The sequence below is a fragment of the Bombus flavifrons genome, chromosome 5, assembly GCF_040668555.2.
Source record: "Bombus flavifrons isolate JBK064 chromosome 5, iyBomFlav1_principal, whole genome shotgun sequence".
In the NCBI taxonomy this organism is placed as follows: domain Eukaryota; kingdom Metazoa; phylum Arthropoda; class Insecta; order Hymenoptera; family Apidae; genus Bombus; species Bombus flavifrons.
Genome location: NC_138446.1, coordinates 9,383,109 through 9,399,909, shown reverse-complemented (window position 1 = coordinate 9,399,909; position 16,801 = coordinate 9,383,109). Strand labels below are relative to the sequence as shown.

Here is a 16,801-nt window from a genome sequence, read left to right as displayed (position 1 = left end):
AAATACATTTTTACGTAGATTACATTTCCATACTTATGTTAATAAAAATATGAACTTGCATAAAAATCCGCAGTTCCATGATATGTATGCATAAGTTTTCAAAATTATTAAAACTTTCGAGGCTTATGAAATCCTTAAAGTCTCAAGACTACAAGATTGAATTTTTTTAGAAAAATTCGAAATATTAAATTATGTTCGAAGTAATTCGTATTTTTCGTCACATATAAGTTAATATTCGAAACAATTCGACATGTCTCAAAAAGCGAATAAAATTATTTTTGGGGTTATAGATAGCGTGCAATTGAAACAATCCGTAGTTTATTGAAATTATAAGTATTTTACTCCATTACTATATAAACACGTTCGATAATATACAATGAAAACGTTCGGTTTTTTCTACATAATGTGACGAAAATGCTGCTATAGTTAATATAAATTAAATAAATAAGAAAAAGATTGTTTAATCCACATCAGAGAATAATAGACATGATACTTTGCTAACTAATAGTCACCAACATTTTGTACGTATATCTATAAGTGTATACAGAACAATTCAGAATTTACAGATCTCCATTGCAGCAACAGTGAAGCGTATTATATTAATTGTTACCGTTTAACACATATATTCTCTCTCTCTCTTTCTCTCTCTCTCTCTCTCTCTCTCTCTCTCTCTCTCTCTCGCCATTTTACAGAGAAATTCATGCGCTTCTTTTGCAAATCGTATTCGTTGTATTCTAGATTGAAACAAAGAGAGAAAACGACAGAACAACCGAGATTTAAATATGTATATCGTCGGTTTGCCAGAAGGTTGATATACTTAAGAAATTGTTACTTCTAAAATGAAAAAATTAGTTCTATAAAAAAAATTTATTTATTAAGATGAAAATATAATATTTAATAAGAATAACATACTTTAAAATAATATTTTAATCCTTTTTCTAGTAGTAAATAATATACACAAATAATATATACCCAGAACGTAAAACCTTTCTTGTAATTTATTATTTATAGGTGCTAAACGTAAATGGAAGAATGCAGGGAAGGAAAAAGTTGCATAATTGTATAAACATATAGAAGCAGAAACTGCTAAAATTACAGAATTATGTACTATACAATTGGGTACTAACAATGAAATGAGCTCAAGGTTGCAAAAGATAGAATGTGAACTTGAGATAATGCAACATTACACAAACTCAGAATATTTCAAATGCAATATAGAGAATCAGTAGCCAAAACAAGAGAACTTAGCTGGCAAAACATCCAAGGTGATGAAACTAGAAGAAATAGGTACACGCGAGCATAATCAATTAGCTTAAAATTGAATTTAGGAAATACCAAAACTACAGATTCGGAGATTAAGCTAATAAATGAACAAGATTCCAAACACTGCCGTTAATTATAAAACGATTTCATTGTTAAATAGTTAAGTAATTAATAATTTCCAATTTGAAACCTATATTAAATAGATTTCCTGAAAGATATATTATTGTTCATTGCAATTTTTAATTGGATTTAATTTGCAATTTTTTATATAAAACATATTGCTTGAAAAATATAATATTTTCAATTGTATTACTCTCCTAGCAAACCAACTGAATGTAATCATAACATATATGTATGTGTGTGTGTGTACATACGTATACTGAGGTATATTGCATTATCGATAAATATGAAAATTGATAGAAAGAAAGGTGCGTGTACGTTCAAGATCCATGTTTTCGCTAATCATTCAAGGAGCTGAGAATTAGAATTTCATTCGAATCGTTAGATAAACGATTCGCGTTACAAGAACAAGAATTTCCAGTTTTTAAGCCCTCCTAACTCGCGAATGGACCCTTGATTTGGGGTTATACTTATTGGTACCTAATAATCTCATTTCATATAATCAGATTTTATATAACAATTTGATATCTTAAATTTTGAATTGAATATCTATAAATTTGTTTTTATTTCTCGATCGTTTTCTGGCCCTATAATCTTGGGATTATAATACATTTGTTTTTGCATCAGTTAATTCACAAAAAGGAAAATTTCATTATGCGATGTTAATATGATATGCATCGCTTGATCATTTTTAATTAATTAGTCAGATAGTTTTAATTAAATTAGTCGGATATACATCACCAAACAAGGAATATACAAATCATTGTGCGTTGATTGTGATGCGCTTCATCAAATCAGACACGCTTTTAAGAATTTCATTGAAACGTTGATTAAGTAATATAGCCGTAAGATAGCCGTCACACAGATATAAAATTACGAAAGAAATTATAATATTACTTTTATAGTATCATTATGGAAAAGCCAACCACAATAAAAAAATATTATATTATTCCGAAATATAAGATTCGATATTTAGAAAAAATTTCCCTTGCAACGAAGTATAATACTGTAAAAATACTGTGCAAAAAATTGAACACTCACGAAGAGAATTATATCCGTAGAGAATTGAAATGCAGGAAAAGTGTGCAAAATATCAAGTATCAGAGAAATTTTTTGTCGTATTAAATAAGAAAAAGATTTATGCATCTGCCTTATCGTTAATAAAATTGAATTATCGAAATATTTCGTTTGAGAATTAATTTTTAACCTTTGTTTATATCTAAAGGTTACTGGGGATAGGCAAAAGAAAGAATTTAAAATCGCGACGAAGCTTTTTTATCTGAAAAATTATCTTGAGAATAAAAATGATCACAGATGCATAAATGTCTTTCGCTCATTCGAAATGTTTCAGTTCACTAGGCTTTCGCTGCTAGGCCGTGGTTTAGTGACCAAGCTCTGTAAGGCTCTTATCTCGTTTTCAGTGAGGTTTGGAGGTCCGAACAGAAACTCCCTACGAGAATTTGGATTTGATAGAAGGTCCTGCATATTCTCGTTAGTTAGCACCAAGTAATGCAGAGAGGTTTGTGTTAAATTTACTTTCCTAGCTAACGTCCCGGTAATATGAACATCGTCGATCCAGAAATATGGTTCTTTCTGTGCCTCACGATACAAAAGAAATACGCTATCGGGAGAGTAGAGTATAGCCCATCCGGCACAATACGCAGGATAGTGTCTGCCAGGATATTCTCGAGGGGAGACTCTCCATTTGGAACGCCAGGATCTCTTCACGGTACCCGTGGGTAGAAGATCGCATAGGATCAATCGTCTGGCTCCCCATGGCGATAGATCACGCGTCAAGAAATCCAACATGGCAGGTATATGAACAAAAACATCATCGTCTAATTTTAATATATATTTGGCACCTGAAACGGTAAAGAAAAGGAACATCTTTCAGAAAATTCACATTTATAAAGAATATATTTCCGTAATAAATTCATATTTATCACAGAAATTTACAATTATAGATTTGTCCATAACTTTCTCCTACTGGAATAATATTCAAAATAATCTTGGAATTCCATCATTGTTTGAAGATATTGCAAGTTCTAGGTATATTTAATAATATTAAGAAATCTTTCTTAAGAATACCTGATAATAAACATACGTTTATCATCGGCTATGAAAGAATTAACGAAATATCATCTGGCAATAAAAGAAAAGAATTCCGCTATATTTAATGGATTAAAGAATTATTCAAAACATCTTACAAAAACTTACTTGGACAATGATACGTAGCCCACTTCAATGCCATCACATGCTTGTAAGTCATGTTTCTGTAGGCATCGAGAAAGTTGCCTTGTATCAAATCTTTGAATTTTCTATTCTCCTCTTCCAGCATCGTCTGATATTCATCAGACGAGCCAACGAAGAAGAGGAGCGCCACCTCCGGAGATTGCTGGCCCCATGTCTCCCTGACCACGTTTCTCTTAACGAAGTTTTCGGGAGCCGAATGAACCAGCATCAGCAGCAACGGGTGCGTCCGGTTGCACGGGTCATTGTTGATCGTGAACCGGAAGTCCTTTATGTCGATCAAGGTGGATTTGTCACCGAACGAAAGTTCGTGCAGTAAATACGGTTGCGGGGAGAGCGTCACGTTTCCGGGAAGGATTAGCAAATATCCCGGTGCCGACGCGCCGCTGCTGTACGGCGTCGGTGAACCGGAGCTGTCGATGTGAAGCCAGAAGGAGAAGCATCCAGTCAGTGCCAAGGCGACCACGAAAATCAGAGTGTAAGGCGACGTACCGGAGGCATGGAGTCGCCGCTTATCCAGCATACTAACGAGTCCCTTACATCATACACGTCTAAGTCCGGCTGAAGAAGACAAACACTTGTGTTAGATTTTATTCTTCATTTTGATAAGAGTGTTTCGTAAATAGGTGAACAAACTTTGGTATCGTATTTTCTACACATTTCAAGAAAATGAAAGAAAAGTCTATAGGTCAGGAAATTCTTCCTTCTCAAGATGTGAGCACTTGTTCTGGAAATTTTCAATGAAGCGTTTTTTTATCAGGTTCTATACATTTCAGTTTCATAGTACAAAATTTTTCTAATCATACATAGAATTAATCAATTAATATGTAAATGTTATAGTAAATGTAAGTACTTCTCGAAGCCGCCGTAGTTGCCACGTGTAGAATTATGAACACTGTCAACATTTTCTTCCGTTACAAACGATACAGTAGAACAAGTTAACACTATAGAGATCCTAACTATATATTTCTAAAACATCTTGTACATAATATTAGTTGTTACATATAGTTTTATATTATATATAAATATGATTTTATGCTCTATAATATTTCTTTCATAGATAATAACGGAAAAATTCGTTAACTCCTGAAGTGGACGGTTCAAGCTGTATATAAGTTGAGGAGTATATACAGCAGTGATTTCGTTTGTGAAAAACATGTGCGTCAAAACTCACTGCTATAATCTTCAATATTGTATTTCATCTTGTTCATATACTTTTAATAGTCGGTAATTTCTTGAATATTACAATACAAGTAGCGATAATACAAAATAATAAGATTGTTTAATTTTCCAGAGGTTGACAAATTAAAGATCAATACCTAAATATCAATTCAACAAGAATCAACGTTGAAACGCGTAGACTTTTGAGTTGGTATGCGTCCAGCTGGATGAAAGACAGCCAATTATCGATATTTTAGGTGTACCTTGAACTAACGTCGAACTTAGATCGCTAATAACATTCACTGATAAATGGCAAAAGAGTTTGTGGCCAGTTGAACATTTGAAGGAGGCGAAACTATAATAAAACTAAATGAAAGTGCATACCAGATGAATTATAAGTGAACGATTTAAGTGTACGTGTATATTCTACAATCTCCTACGGACGACTGACACGGTGTTCACGTCGATAAACTATCTTTGATTTTTCACAGGAAATGTTATAACTAGCTATATGTAAAATACAGTTTGTATATATCTGTAGATAAGTTGGCGGTCCTGTATGATACCATATCAGTGATAACTAATATTTGAGATCATTATAGATAAAGATGTGCCAATTATTTGTTACGTGTAACTTGTGTAACATATAATTATGTTTTGCTCGTTGTATCTGTAGACAATTTAATTTTTATACAGTTTAAGGACAGAGATATCTCATACATGACTATATAACCATAATTTCACTTAAAAACTTTTGGCACATCTTGTATTTGTTCTGTTAATAATGCACAGGAAGGTATAGGCGAGTTAGGTATTATCCCCTTGAATAATTTCCATCCTCTCATGACCGTGAACAGTTTAAACGTCTATGTTTCAAATGTAGCTTCTCCGAGGTTATAGCATTTGTTTAAAAACGTATAGATTAATTTTAGTTTCGAAAGGCCCTGGTGGCCGATAGATATGAAATTTGAGGGGGCTTGATGAAAGGGGAGCAGGGGAGTGTGAGCCGCAAATATAAAATTTTAGTTTGGGGTATTTATTTATTGATATATTTCCGAGGTATTGATACAGAACTTGCAGTACTGTACATTAAATCTTGTCTATACTGATGTTACTAATGTAAGCGTCATTACTGAAATAACGTCACCATCGCCGTCGACTGTCGAGCAGCCGATGATGCAATAGCGATATCGGCTTTAGTATCTATGGGGTGTTCCACCTACAACCCGACCATTTCTTTTTAAGCTACGTTATATTTACATCTTAATTTCGCTGGCCAAAAAATATTGGATTACACTGTACTTAGTGTAATTTTGGATACCGTGCCGGATACTATCCGGATGGATACAGAAAAGTACGAGTAATATCGGTTAGGACTAGGCTATATATTTTTCTTGTCGGAAGGCTACTTTGCTAATTTCGGTGATCTCAAAATATGTTGAGAAATTTTATATTTTGAACAACTTTTTCCTATAGAGGCAACCAATGGTTGGCCTTAGTTTTCGAGTTATACGCAAAATATTTCGCCACTCTGCTTTAGTTTTCAAGCTGGCTTAGGTTAATACTAATGTTAATCCAGCATTTGATAACTTAAACACTTTAAGGAATAATTAAATAAAATATAAAACATCTTTTGTTGCGGCCGAGGTTACAATAATCTATTTTACGTGAAACACCCTATAGATACTGAGGCGGATATTGCTGCTATATCATCGCCTACTTAGGAGTTAACGGCGATGACTACTACAGCAAAGACGGCTGTATTAATAACGTCTGTATAGACAGAATTCAATGTATAAATTTCTAAATGTCTAAAAAATGTTTAATATTTTATATTTGGGGTCCATCACCGCCATTAAATTTCGAGTCGATAGGTTACCGGGGCCTTTCGGAACTTCAACTCAATAACGTTCCCATTCGGTTTATTTACATCCCTTTATCATTCAATAATTACTTCAAAAGGTATTCATTTCCAAGTATTCGATATGCAATGCAAAGATTATTACATATTATTTAATCATTGAACTATATAAAATTTTATGAAAAGATAATAACGATATTTTTCTTATAGATAAAAAGTATTCTTCCCTTCGGAAGCCATCTTTTCCAGTTCAAAATTTTCGAAACTCTTCTGTCGACATTCTTGTCCGGTTCCTAAAAATAACGTTCTTTAATGAATTGTTTTCTGTAATGTAGGAATAATAGGAATGTAGGAATAATGGCTGGTGACACCGGCTATTTATCAAAAAATTACAGCGCTTATCGCATGGATATATCGGCCATTCGGTCGACGTGGCAGTGTTCAACGATCCTCAAAGCCTAAAACATCTTGTTCAGGTTCTACATTATTTTTTCATATAAAATCAGTGTATTTTCGATGCACTCAGTGCGACTCAAAATAATTTTTTTATCTCTTTTATATGGAAATATAAAAATAAGGCTGGTAGCCTTTCATTACTTCATAGACATCCTAGATCATTAGATCTTGGAAAATATATGGGACACTCCGCTGCATAGGAAAGAACATAGCAATTGCATCACGACTTATTTAATCGATACATAAATATTCGTGTAAGTACCAAAAGACTTGTTACATATAAATTCCATTCTTTGGCTACTAATGTTCGTATTTAACGAGATCAATACACATAATAATAAGTCAATTGTGATAAACATAATTTTGTGCATGTGAAAGAGTAATATATATATATATTTATTTATTTATTTATTTATTTTTTAAAGTAATGTATACACACATATATATTACTTTGTATGTGTACGCGCGCGCGTATGTGTGTGATGTATGTACTACATATTTCATTGTTTCGAGGAATTTTAATGCAAATGATTACTGTTAAGGGTAACTTATAACGAGTGATAACCTTTCACCCGAGATTAGCTTTCATTACATGATTTCCAACTTCGAAATAAATAATTCTGCACTTATGATATCATAACAAATGCAGACAATTATTATATTGACTTTACTATTTTAATTACATAAATTTTTTATTTTAAATACAGAAAATTTTTATGTTGAGTAAATAAAATTCATATTACCAACGTTTTAATTAACTTTTTATAAGTTATTAATTATCTGTAACTTTTAGAGATTAAAAGAAAAATTACTACAAATATTTTTGTGAACAAATTTAAACACCATATTACTGTAAACCGTGCTAAATTACGCAGCGTTTAGAAAGTGCTTTGAAAAAATCAACATTCCAGAACCTTCACTTTTGATATTCTGAAAACGTTTGAAACCTATTGTATTGCAAAATAATATTATAGTATAAACACGTTTTGTTTCCTAAAGATCCTCATCTCTGTTTTCTCGAAACAAAGGAAACATTACAAAGCTGGTTGCTTTACATGCTTCATTAATAAGTCACAGAGAAACTTGTTACTTGTAACACACCTCGGGTCTCGACAATTAGATAGATAATTTATGAAGCAATATACATACATAATTTCCCTTATCAATTTCGCAAGTTTAAATATTTTTATAAACAGTCTTAATGTTCGAAATTTTTATTTCTAGACAAATATCTTTTTAATATATATCGTTTTTAATATAATATGTATGATATAATTATTAAATATTTCTATTATAATTGTCAAATTTATACAATATTAATATACGCATTACTTCTATATATAAATTTCTAAGTAAATCGTTTAATATATTATCTTTTTCAGGGAGCCAACTTTCTTGTCATGAGAATATGCAGGATGTTTCTACGTCTTTTCGCAAAATGCTAGTATCATATTCTACGATTAAAAATAAGAGAACAATGTTATATAAACATAAATTCAAATATGCTTTATTAAAAAATTATAACAAAGATTCAAAATAACAGACTAGTTCTCGTTCAATGGAATATATGAACAAATTGGTGATTTATGTAGTTCCATTTTAATGACATCTATTCTTATCTATCTGTTCTTCTACTCTTATAGTGTATCGATAATGAAAACCGTAACTGTTTTTGTTATAATTTTTTAAGTAAATATTTTTAAGCCTATGTGTATATAACATTTTTCTCTTATTTTTACTCTTAGAATATGCTGGTGTCATTTTACGGGAAAAAATAGGGACACCCTATATATAAAACAAGGATATACTGTAATATATAATTTATTATGTTACTATAATATCATTTAATCAATTTCTAATATACATATATTGTTTTCTTCTAGAGTGATAATTCACTTTCTCATAAGAATGTACATGAAACAAAAAGAAGCTTTTGCTAATCGTGCAACATACGCATCATCCTCGAACACTACTATCGCCTAAGCGCTTCTATCGAGAAACGAAAACAAAAGCATCATGCCACAGTACCGAAAAATAGCAAATGTGTAACCCGACCCGACCCAACGGAAAAAAGCAGAAAAATTATACTTACAACTTACGTGCGATAAAGAGCAATGAAGACTTCGCAGCATCTGTCGCCCAGTTAGAAATCTTGTCTTACACATTCGGCACAGTTGACATTAATGCCTCGACGTCGCTGAAGCGTAGTATAATGTAATCACAGGGAGTTTGAGGTTATGCTAGATGAACGTTAACGACAACGTCGTATTTAACGGTTGGCATATCACTATTGGGCCAAGAAAACGTAAACGCGCGTTCTCGAAAGGAAAAGCTACGTGAACGTCAACAGAACGTGGATATCTCGGATTGTTCAACAGCTCTGTTCCTTTTTTTCCTGACACCCTTCATTTTTCCCTTCCTCTTTATTTGTTTAATCGTATGCCTCTCTATACGACTGAGACAGATCGAACCATGTGTAGAAAAATTCGCTAGGATATGAAACCCACAGTGAGATGCCGTGGCCAAAGAGCGAAGTCCATTTGAGCCATGAGTCGATGGTGAACCCGGTGTTCCCACCCTACGACTCTGCGCCGTCTATTGGGCGCACCCTCTTCAGTCGGCCTTGCGCATCGCGTCAAATGCGGGAAATTCAAGTGACAAACCTTATCGATTCTCTCATTTCCTTGACATAATTTTTATTAGAGATCATGATTTTGAACTAGTATTAATACACTTGATCTGTCAGTATTCGACTACATAGTATTAAAAAGACACGTGTACATTATATGTGTCCTTATCCTAATCCGTGCATAATTGTATAATTAAAACTATTATTCACGCTGTATACTAATGTTTTACTAAACGTATACTTGCAGTAAATGTGCTGTAGCCTCTATGTACACTTTCGAATTTCAAATTTTACTATTATATTCACGATAGTTATGTCTCACTATAGTGCTAATGAAATTTCAAAAAGTTTCATAGAATGCATATAATGTATTTATAAAAATTGTCTCTGGTAAGTATCCGAATATTTTTGTGACCTGTTGTATTTAAATACACGTATATTATTTCACGTGTATTTAGTTAAGATAAATAATACAAATAATGCATGAGATTTCATAAAATTTTTTAATCGATCAATTATTTTTGTATCTTTACAGATTTATGAATAAACTGGATAACATGAAAGAGTATACCGTGTCATTTGTTTTAGACTTAAAATCTTTTTAAGTAGTATTGTTAAAAGAATGAATTATGATATAATATTTCATTCAACTTCGACATATCAAAGTCCTCTTATTAATTTTGTGCAAATTGTAATGACCAAGGGTGCCAGACTTTCAATGTCCAACTTCTAAATATTCAAAATGGCACTTTCTCTTATTATTTTATTTAAACATATTAACTTATTTCACTTTACACAACGATATCTGACTAAGATATCTAAGACTAAGTAGAATATAAGAATTTATTTATATAGAAAAATTTGTGAAATCATAGGGGATCGTACCAATATTACAAAATTCATGTCAAAATACTTTAAACGTCAAATGCTGAGCGAAAGCACAGATACAAAGTAGCGCTGGAAACTTTACAGGGCGAATCGATAGAAAGAGGAAAGCGGTAAGAAGAACGAAAACGCGCGCTTTATATCGCACTTTACAGTTCTTCAACTAAACAACTAATTGTTTCAAATATTACCGCGAACGAATTTTAGTCGCAAAGAGTAGCTGTAGATGGCACTGATTGTCGGCGGCATGAATTGAATGGACGCGAGAAACTCAAGCGTCTGCAGCGCTATAGCCACCTCTCCCTGGGGCGCATCCTGCGCATGCGTTGCACGTTTATTATCTTCTTTCTGTTCAAGTGCCATTTCATTGCATGCAGTGCAGTCTATAAAACAGAATGCGTTCTCGGTGGATCTCGAGTTTCCTATCACTTATCGTCATTCGTAGCGTATAAACATAACAGCACGCGGTCATTAACTTACAAATTGTTTACGTGTCGTCCGACACATGGGAAACCGTTGATATCGTGCACGAAATGCCAGTTTTCGTCTAATAAAAAACACGATCGAGCCATTGTTAGCGTCGTAGTCGAGGGTTTTCGGAGTCGAATAATTTGTTGAGCGATAACGCGCGAGCAAAAATGTCATGCAGCTACGCGGACGGTCTCTCGCAGTACGAAAACAAAGGAGTGCTGGGCCTGGAAGAGGTAAAAACCGTTTATTCACCATCGCCCGTTTGGCGGGAGTCGGCCATCCGCGACGATTTCCAATCGTTCGCCCACCCGATGTGTGAAAACTTAACTATCGCCTTTTTTTTATTTCCTTCTCTTTCCTTCCTTTTTTTATAGAGATACGACAGCGTTGAGGCGTTGCGACTGAAGTGCGGCCTTCTAGCCGATTGGATACAGGCGGCACGGCACGTAGTCGTTCACACCGGCGCCGGCATCAGCACTGCTGCGGGCATTCCGGATTTTCGGTGATTATCATTTGTAATTTTTCGCTCGAATCCCCACCCTACTTCTAACTACTTTCATCCCCTCTCCCCGAGCAGCTCCCGATCGGCTCTCCCGTAATTCCGATTCTCTGCTTATGCGTTCGAAAGCGCCACTGGGCCAATTCTTTTAAATTAATCGAGCGGGAATAACGGAAGCGGCGAAGAAACAGCCCGAAATATTTCCTTTCGAATCGACGCGTCCACCATTGTTGCGTGCGACAATGCCTCACCGTGATCTATCCCAAAACGCTGATTAACTTATGAAATCGAGCAGAAACCATCGAATTAACTCAAGCTTCCCGAAATAAATGCAGAGATAGAATGATAGCTAAAAATTCTAATAATTATCTTTTTTTTATTTTGCGAAAAAGTTATGAATTAATTTTTTAAATAAATAATTATTTTTTTATCCTATATATAGTACGTAATGTAATTATATTACTTTATGTTGTGTGTGTGTGTGTGTGTGTGTGTGTGCGTGCGTGCGTGTGTGTTATATGTAACACACATATGTAACATGTTACACACACACGTACACATATGTTATATATATGTACACACACACATAACATATGCCATTTTTTATATTTTAAATACATTATCTTTTTTATCATAAGTAAAAAATTATGAATTTTATGATAAATAATAATTTAATTGAAATTAACGTTCAATTATATTTTTTATTTTATATATATCTACTATGTTTTGTTTCTTTTTATGTTATATTTCATATATGAGTCACACACAAGCCCTACTAATTAACTCCATAAATTGGAAAGTAGGAGGAGATGATGATACAACATTGTCTTTTAATATATATTTTAGAATTTATTGTTATTACCATATTATCTCTCTGATAAATTAACTTGTGAAAATAGGTCATCTATTTTTTGAAAAATGATTAATAATCTACTTAGATTATGAAATTGAAAAATTGACAAAAAATAAAGTTGATCAGTTTGGCTTTTGCGAGACTCATATAGATATATATATATATATTCTAATGATTTCCATGTACTATGTATATGGTTTCTTAGAGGTACAAACGGAGTATGGACATTAGAGCAGAAAGGTTTAAAACCTACAATGAACATTTCTTTTGACGAAGCAATTCCTACAAAAACACATATGGCATTGAAAAAATTAGTAGATGCTAGTGAGTACAATTATGATAATACAGAACAATTATATACTTTCATTTCATAGAAAATTTCTGATCAATATTATTTCTCCTCCAGAAAAAGTTAAATTTATTATAAGTCAAAATATTGATGGCTTGCATCTTCGATCAGGCGTACAGAGACAGTACCTTGCAGAATTGCATGGAAATATGTTTACCGAACAATGTGATAAATGTGGAAGGTTGGTATTCTTTTCCCAAAAATTACATTGTACAATTACAAATTTGCAAAATATTATATTTTATTTCTTTCATTTGTATTAACAAATCATCATGTTCATCTAGGCAATTTATTCGGAATTTTGCAACTAAAAGCGTAGGAAAAAAGTCCCTGGACACTGTATGTAGATCTGAGCAAATTGGTGGTCGTCCGTGCCGTGGACGTATGCACGACACCATCCTCGATTGGGAACACAACTTGCCAGACAGTGATCTATCTTTATCTGACTTACACTCTAGGTAAATCGGCAAAGTCCTCTAATGAAATAAAAGATATTAATTTTTTTTATATTGCGACATATCACAGAGATAAATCTCGAGGCACTGTGCAAAAGTTTTTAAACAGGCGATAAGAATATTGTAATAAAGTGAACGTACTTTGTAATATAATTTAATGTGAAAAATTTGGTATTTTTTGCGAACAGATAAAAAGAAGATTGCCTAACAGTTGTTGATGTATTAAAAAGATTTGGAAAAACGATTCGTTGATCTGAAAAATCCTATATTGATATCTCAGGTTTTAGTTAACAATTATTTACGACAATTATTTTGTTTGATAATGCTATTGTGGAAAAAAGTATTTAATAAAAGTATATACGTTTACAGTGTCGCGGATTTAAGTATATGTCTTGGGACGACACTTCAAATTATCCCGAGCGGTAATTTACCTCTGTACACCAAAAAATACGGAGGACGTCTTGTTATATGTAATCTACAATCCACAAAACATGTAAGACAACTTTTTATCTCTAAACTACTAACAAAGTCTTTACTCTAAACTTTGAATAATTAACCCGTTGCTAATGTAAGGATATATTTGTGTAAATTACTATAGCATACTGTGGTCAGTATACTCGTTTGAGTAAAAAGTTAACATGATTAAAAAAACAAAGAATATTATTTTAGGACAAAAAGGCAGACTTAATTATCAATGGCAATGTTGACGAAATAATGATCAGCGTTATGAAAAAGTTAGGACTAGAGATACCCGAGTACGAAAGTACAATGGATCCTACACGTAATTCTGACACAACGTCCAAAGAAATGGACTGGACGATACCAACGAGCAGAATAAAAGAAATGAACGTGTTGTACAAAAAGGTGTGCAAACCGATGAGAAGGAAACGGAAGACCTTCATGTACGAGCGGGAAAGAACTGATACGAAACGAGAGACGAAAACGAAGAAGCAAGCGTTCATGATGAAACAGGATATAAAAGCAGAGGATACGATGAACACAGCGAATCAGGTTTGCAACAACGCGGTAGTTCCGGAGGATATAAGCAATAACGCGGTGAAAATCGAGGACGAGATGAAAGACATAGAACAGTTCGACTTCACCGCGAACAACATGACTCAGCCAGATCCTGGGTTGGAAGTGAACGACATACTGTAGCATGATTTAAGCAGGTGGTGATCCAGCGACCTAATACTCCTATTAATCTTCAGTCTTTGTTAAATTTATTTACGAGTGCATATAGAATGGATGTTATCTGTATGTGAAGAATGCCTAAAAAAAAAGTGCTATTGATTTGTTTATACGAAAACGACAAAAGAAAACAAAAAAAAAGTAAGAAAAAAGTAAAAGTATAAGTTTATTAACCGGTAAACCGCTTTTATCGTCAAATCAGAAAGCGCTGCAATACGTGTAAATATGTGTAGTAGTACTTTCGTAATCGCTTCCATGTTCTGTCCGCTTTTTCATTACTAGTAGTTCTCTTCTTAATCAGAGAAAATCAAGAGTTTTTCCAAGTGATCTAATGTGTATCATACTCTACTGACATACACGTATATGCATGCACACCATGTTTTTCTCCATTACGATACATTAAATGTTAAGTACGTAAGATGATTTATTTAGAATCGTTTGTAAGGTGTTGAACAGAGATTTTGTAGTACAGCGTCGATCATGAGATGATCTTTCTTCAAACGGATCTTGAAATGATCGTAAAGAGCGCAGCTATAACGTGTTACGTTCAAGTGCGTTTAATTCGTATATCTATATATATTATGGGTATAATACTGTTCGTGTTTTCCACAGAAAATGAAAAGAAACATGACCAAAAAAATCTTCCATACACGAAGCGATTATCGGAAGATCCGCAGATGTTTTAAAATTGCACCGGAATAATAGTAAATACTCGTTGCTACTTTGAACGTTTAAGATTGAAATCTTTTAATAGAAAGCTCCATACGAGCCTCGGTGTTGTTTGATCGAATCTAATAGTTAAGTGTCTCTTGTTAAACGCACATACGTTTGTATAATCGTGATAGAACGACTAAAAGCGTTTTGTAGGTAAAGGATGAAACGGATAATGGGACCGCGAATGTTACTCCCTCGACAATATGTCTCCCGAGCGAGTTTAGAAGCGGAAGTGCAAAAATTTGAAAGAAAGAGAGAGAGAGAAAGAGAGAGAGAAATAAAGTATGGAAATGCAAGCGAGTCTTTCTTATATCGGCATTCGACGCTATTTTGTCGATAGCGTTTTATAGTAGAACGCAGATTAGTGAAATGTGTAATATTTATATGTAAATAGTGATATATATGCTTGGTTGCTCCTAATAATTTATTACTTTAATTGATATTATTTACTGGACGTTACTATTAGTGAAATATTATAGCATTCGACGGGAAATAAAATTGTGGAAAGGGATTTTTGTATGATCACTATTTCCTATTCTATTTTTGATAATTTGGGAATTAAAATAAGGAAAAGGGAATGTTTAATTTTTCATCTTGATATGGTATATTCTTATTCATAAGCAAAGTTTAAACAAGGATACAAGATAATCATGTACTTACACGTGCGCTACAATAATTACTTTATAGCATAATTCTTTTTAAACGAATTAAGAAAAAACATCACTCCAAAGATTTAAATACATTTCGCCTCTTTAATAAATAGATCTTTTTCGTTTACATATTTTATATTTTTTTTTTTTTTGCGTAGACTTCACCGTCACGTTGCGCTGCGCTACATCGACGTGGAAATATTTTTGAGATCTGAAACAGCGTCTCCCGTTTTTTTTTACCTCAACTAGTCCTTTTTTGCACTAGCGTTTCTCTTTTTTATTGTTTCAAATATTTTTCAAATAATATTGAATTCATATACATACATGAGATTACGTGAAACCGCATGTTCAAAAACATTAACGATGCAAATCGTTTCGTCAATAACATTACATAAAATAAAATTAAAATTAACAGATAATAATTCTTTTTGAAGAATTGTTTTATATTATATCTTTGAATGTATTAAAAGATTTTTCTTATATTAACAAAGAAACACCGATTCAGAGTGAAATTACTAGGGCTGTTTTCCGTGACTACAAAGCACAAAAGCTAACGTTACGTTTTGATTTTCATAATATTAATAAAAAAAATATTCCGATATTTTGTAATAAATATACATTATTGTAATAATTATACAAGCTTTCACAGATTCTTTTATCGATAATTTATGCTTCGAGCATAGATATTAACATTTTTCTTATCTCTATATTTACACATTTGTAGTTTAGATATCCGTATGTATATACGGATATATGTTTAAATCGTAACCGTTGACATCCTTAACCTTAATATTAGCATAGCGGTTATCCCATTTATATTTAATCGAATAGGGGATACCTCGAAATTCGACATGTCATTAGTTGCTACGTATCAATAGTCAAAGCAGAGAAGTCTTCTTTTTTATACATGTACTGCGCGAACGAAATTATCGATGGATCTTAAGATTTTTCCATCGAAATCTATAATTTACGGAATAAAATTTTCAAACTATAC

The 16,801-nt window shown here is 32.9% G+C and overlaps 2 protein-coding genes and 2 long non-coding RNA genes across 7 annotated transcripts; 2 read left to right on the top strand and 2 right to left on the bottom strand.

Annotated features, from left to right (window-relative positions):
• Positions 1-301: 301 nt before the first annotated feature.
• LOC138180241 (beta-1,3-galactosyltransferase 5) lies at positions 302-9,883 on the bottom strand. 4 transcript variants are annotated; one of them, XM_069113911.1, is made up of 3 exons: positions 9,211-9,883; positions 3,601-4,194; positions 302-3,245 (listed from the first exon to the last, which is right to left on the bottom strand). In XM_069113911.1, exons 2-3 carry the CDS (start codon positions 4,154-4,156, stop codon positions 2,731-2,733), a joined length of 1,071 nt encoding a protein of 356 aa, XP_068970012.1. In that variant the 5' UTR covers positions 4,157-4,194; positions 9,211-9,883; the 3' UTR covers positions 302-2,730. The 4 variants fall into 4 exon arrangements, with proteins under 4 accessions (XP_068970012.1, XP_068970011.1, XP_068970014.1 ...); XM_069113910.1 differs by having other exon boundaries at positions 9,204-9,882; XM_069113913.1 differs by lacking the exon at positions 9,211-9,883 and adding an exon at positions 5,179-5,246.
• LOC138180243 (uncharacterized) lies at positions 6,849-9,206 on the top strand. The gene is made up of 3 exons (XR_011173239.1): positions 6,849-7,365; positions 8,494-8,920; positions 8,995-9,206. It is a non-coding gene; the product is annotated as an uncharacterized LOC138180243 (long non-coding RNA).
• A 985-nt stretch (positions 9,884-10,868) lies between the features above and the next one.
• On the bottom strand, positions 10,869-11,564 carry LOC138180242 (uncharacterized). Its single transcript, XR_011173238.1, has 3 exons — positions 11,425-11,564; positions 11,106-11,320; positions 10,869-11,008 (listed from the first exon to the last, which is right to left on the bottom strand). It is a non-coding gene; the product is annotated as an uncharacterized LOC138180242 (long non-coding RNA).
• Sirt6 (sirtuin 6) lies at positions 11,189-15,580 on the top strand. The gene is made up of 7 exons (XM_069113909.1): positions 11,189-11,329; positions 11,471-11,598; positions 12,654-12,772; positions 12,855-12,978; positions 13,082-13,255; positions 13,622-13,745; positions 13,922-15,580. Exons 1-7 carry the CDS (start codon positions 11,264-11,266, stop codon positions 14,408-14,410), a joined length of 1,224 nt encoding a protein of 407 aa, XP_068970010.1. The 5' UTR covers positions 11,189-11,263; the 3' UTR covers positions 14,411-15,580.
• The last annotated feature ends 1,221 nt before the right edge of the window (positions 15,581-16,801 follow it).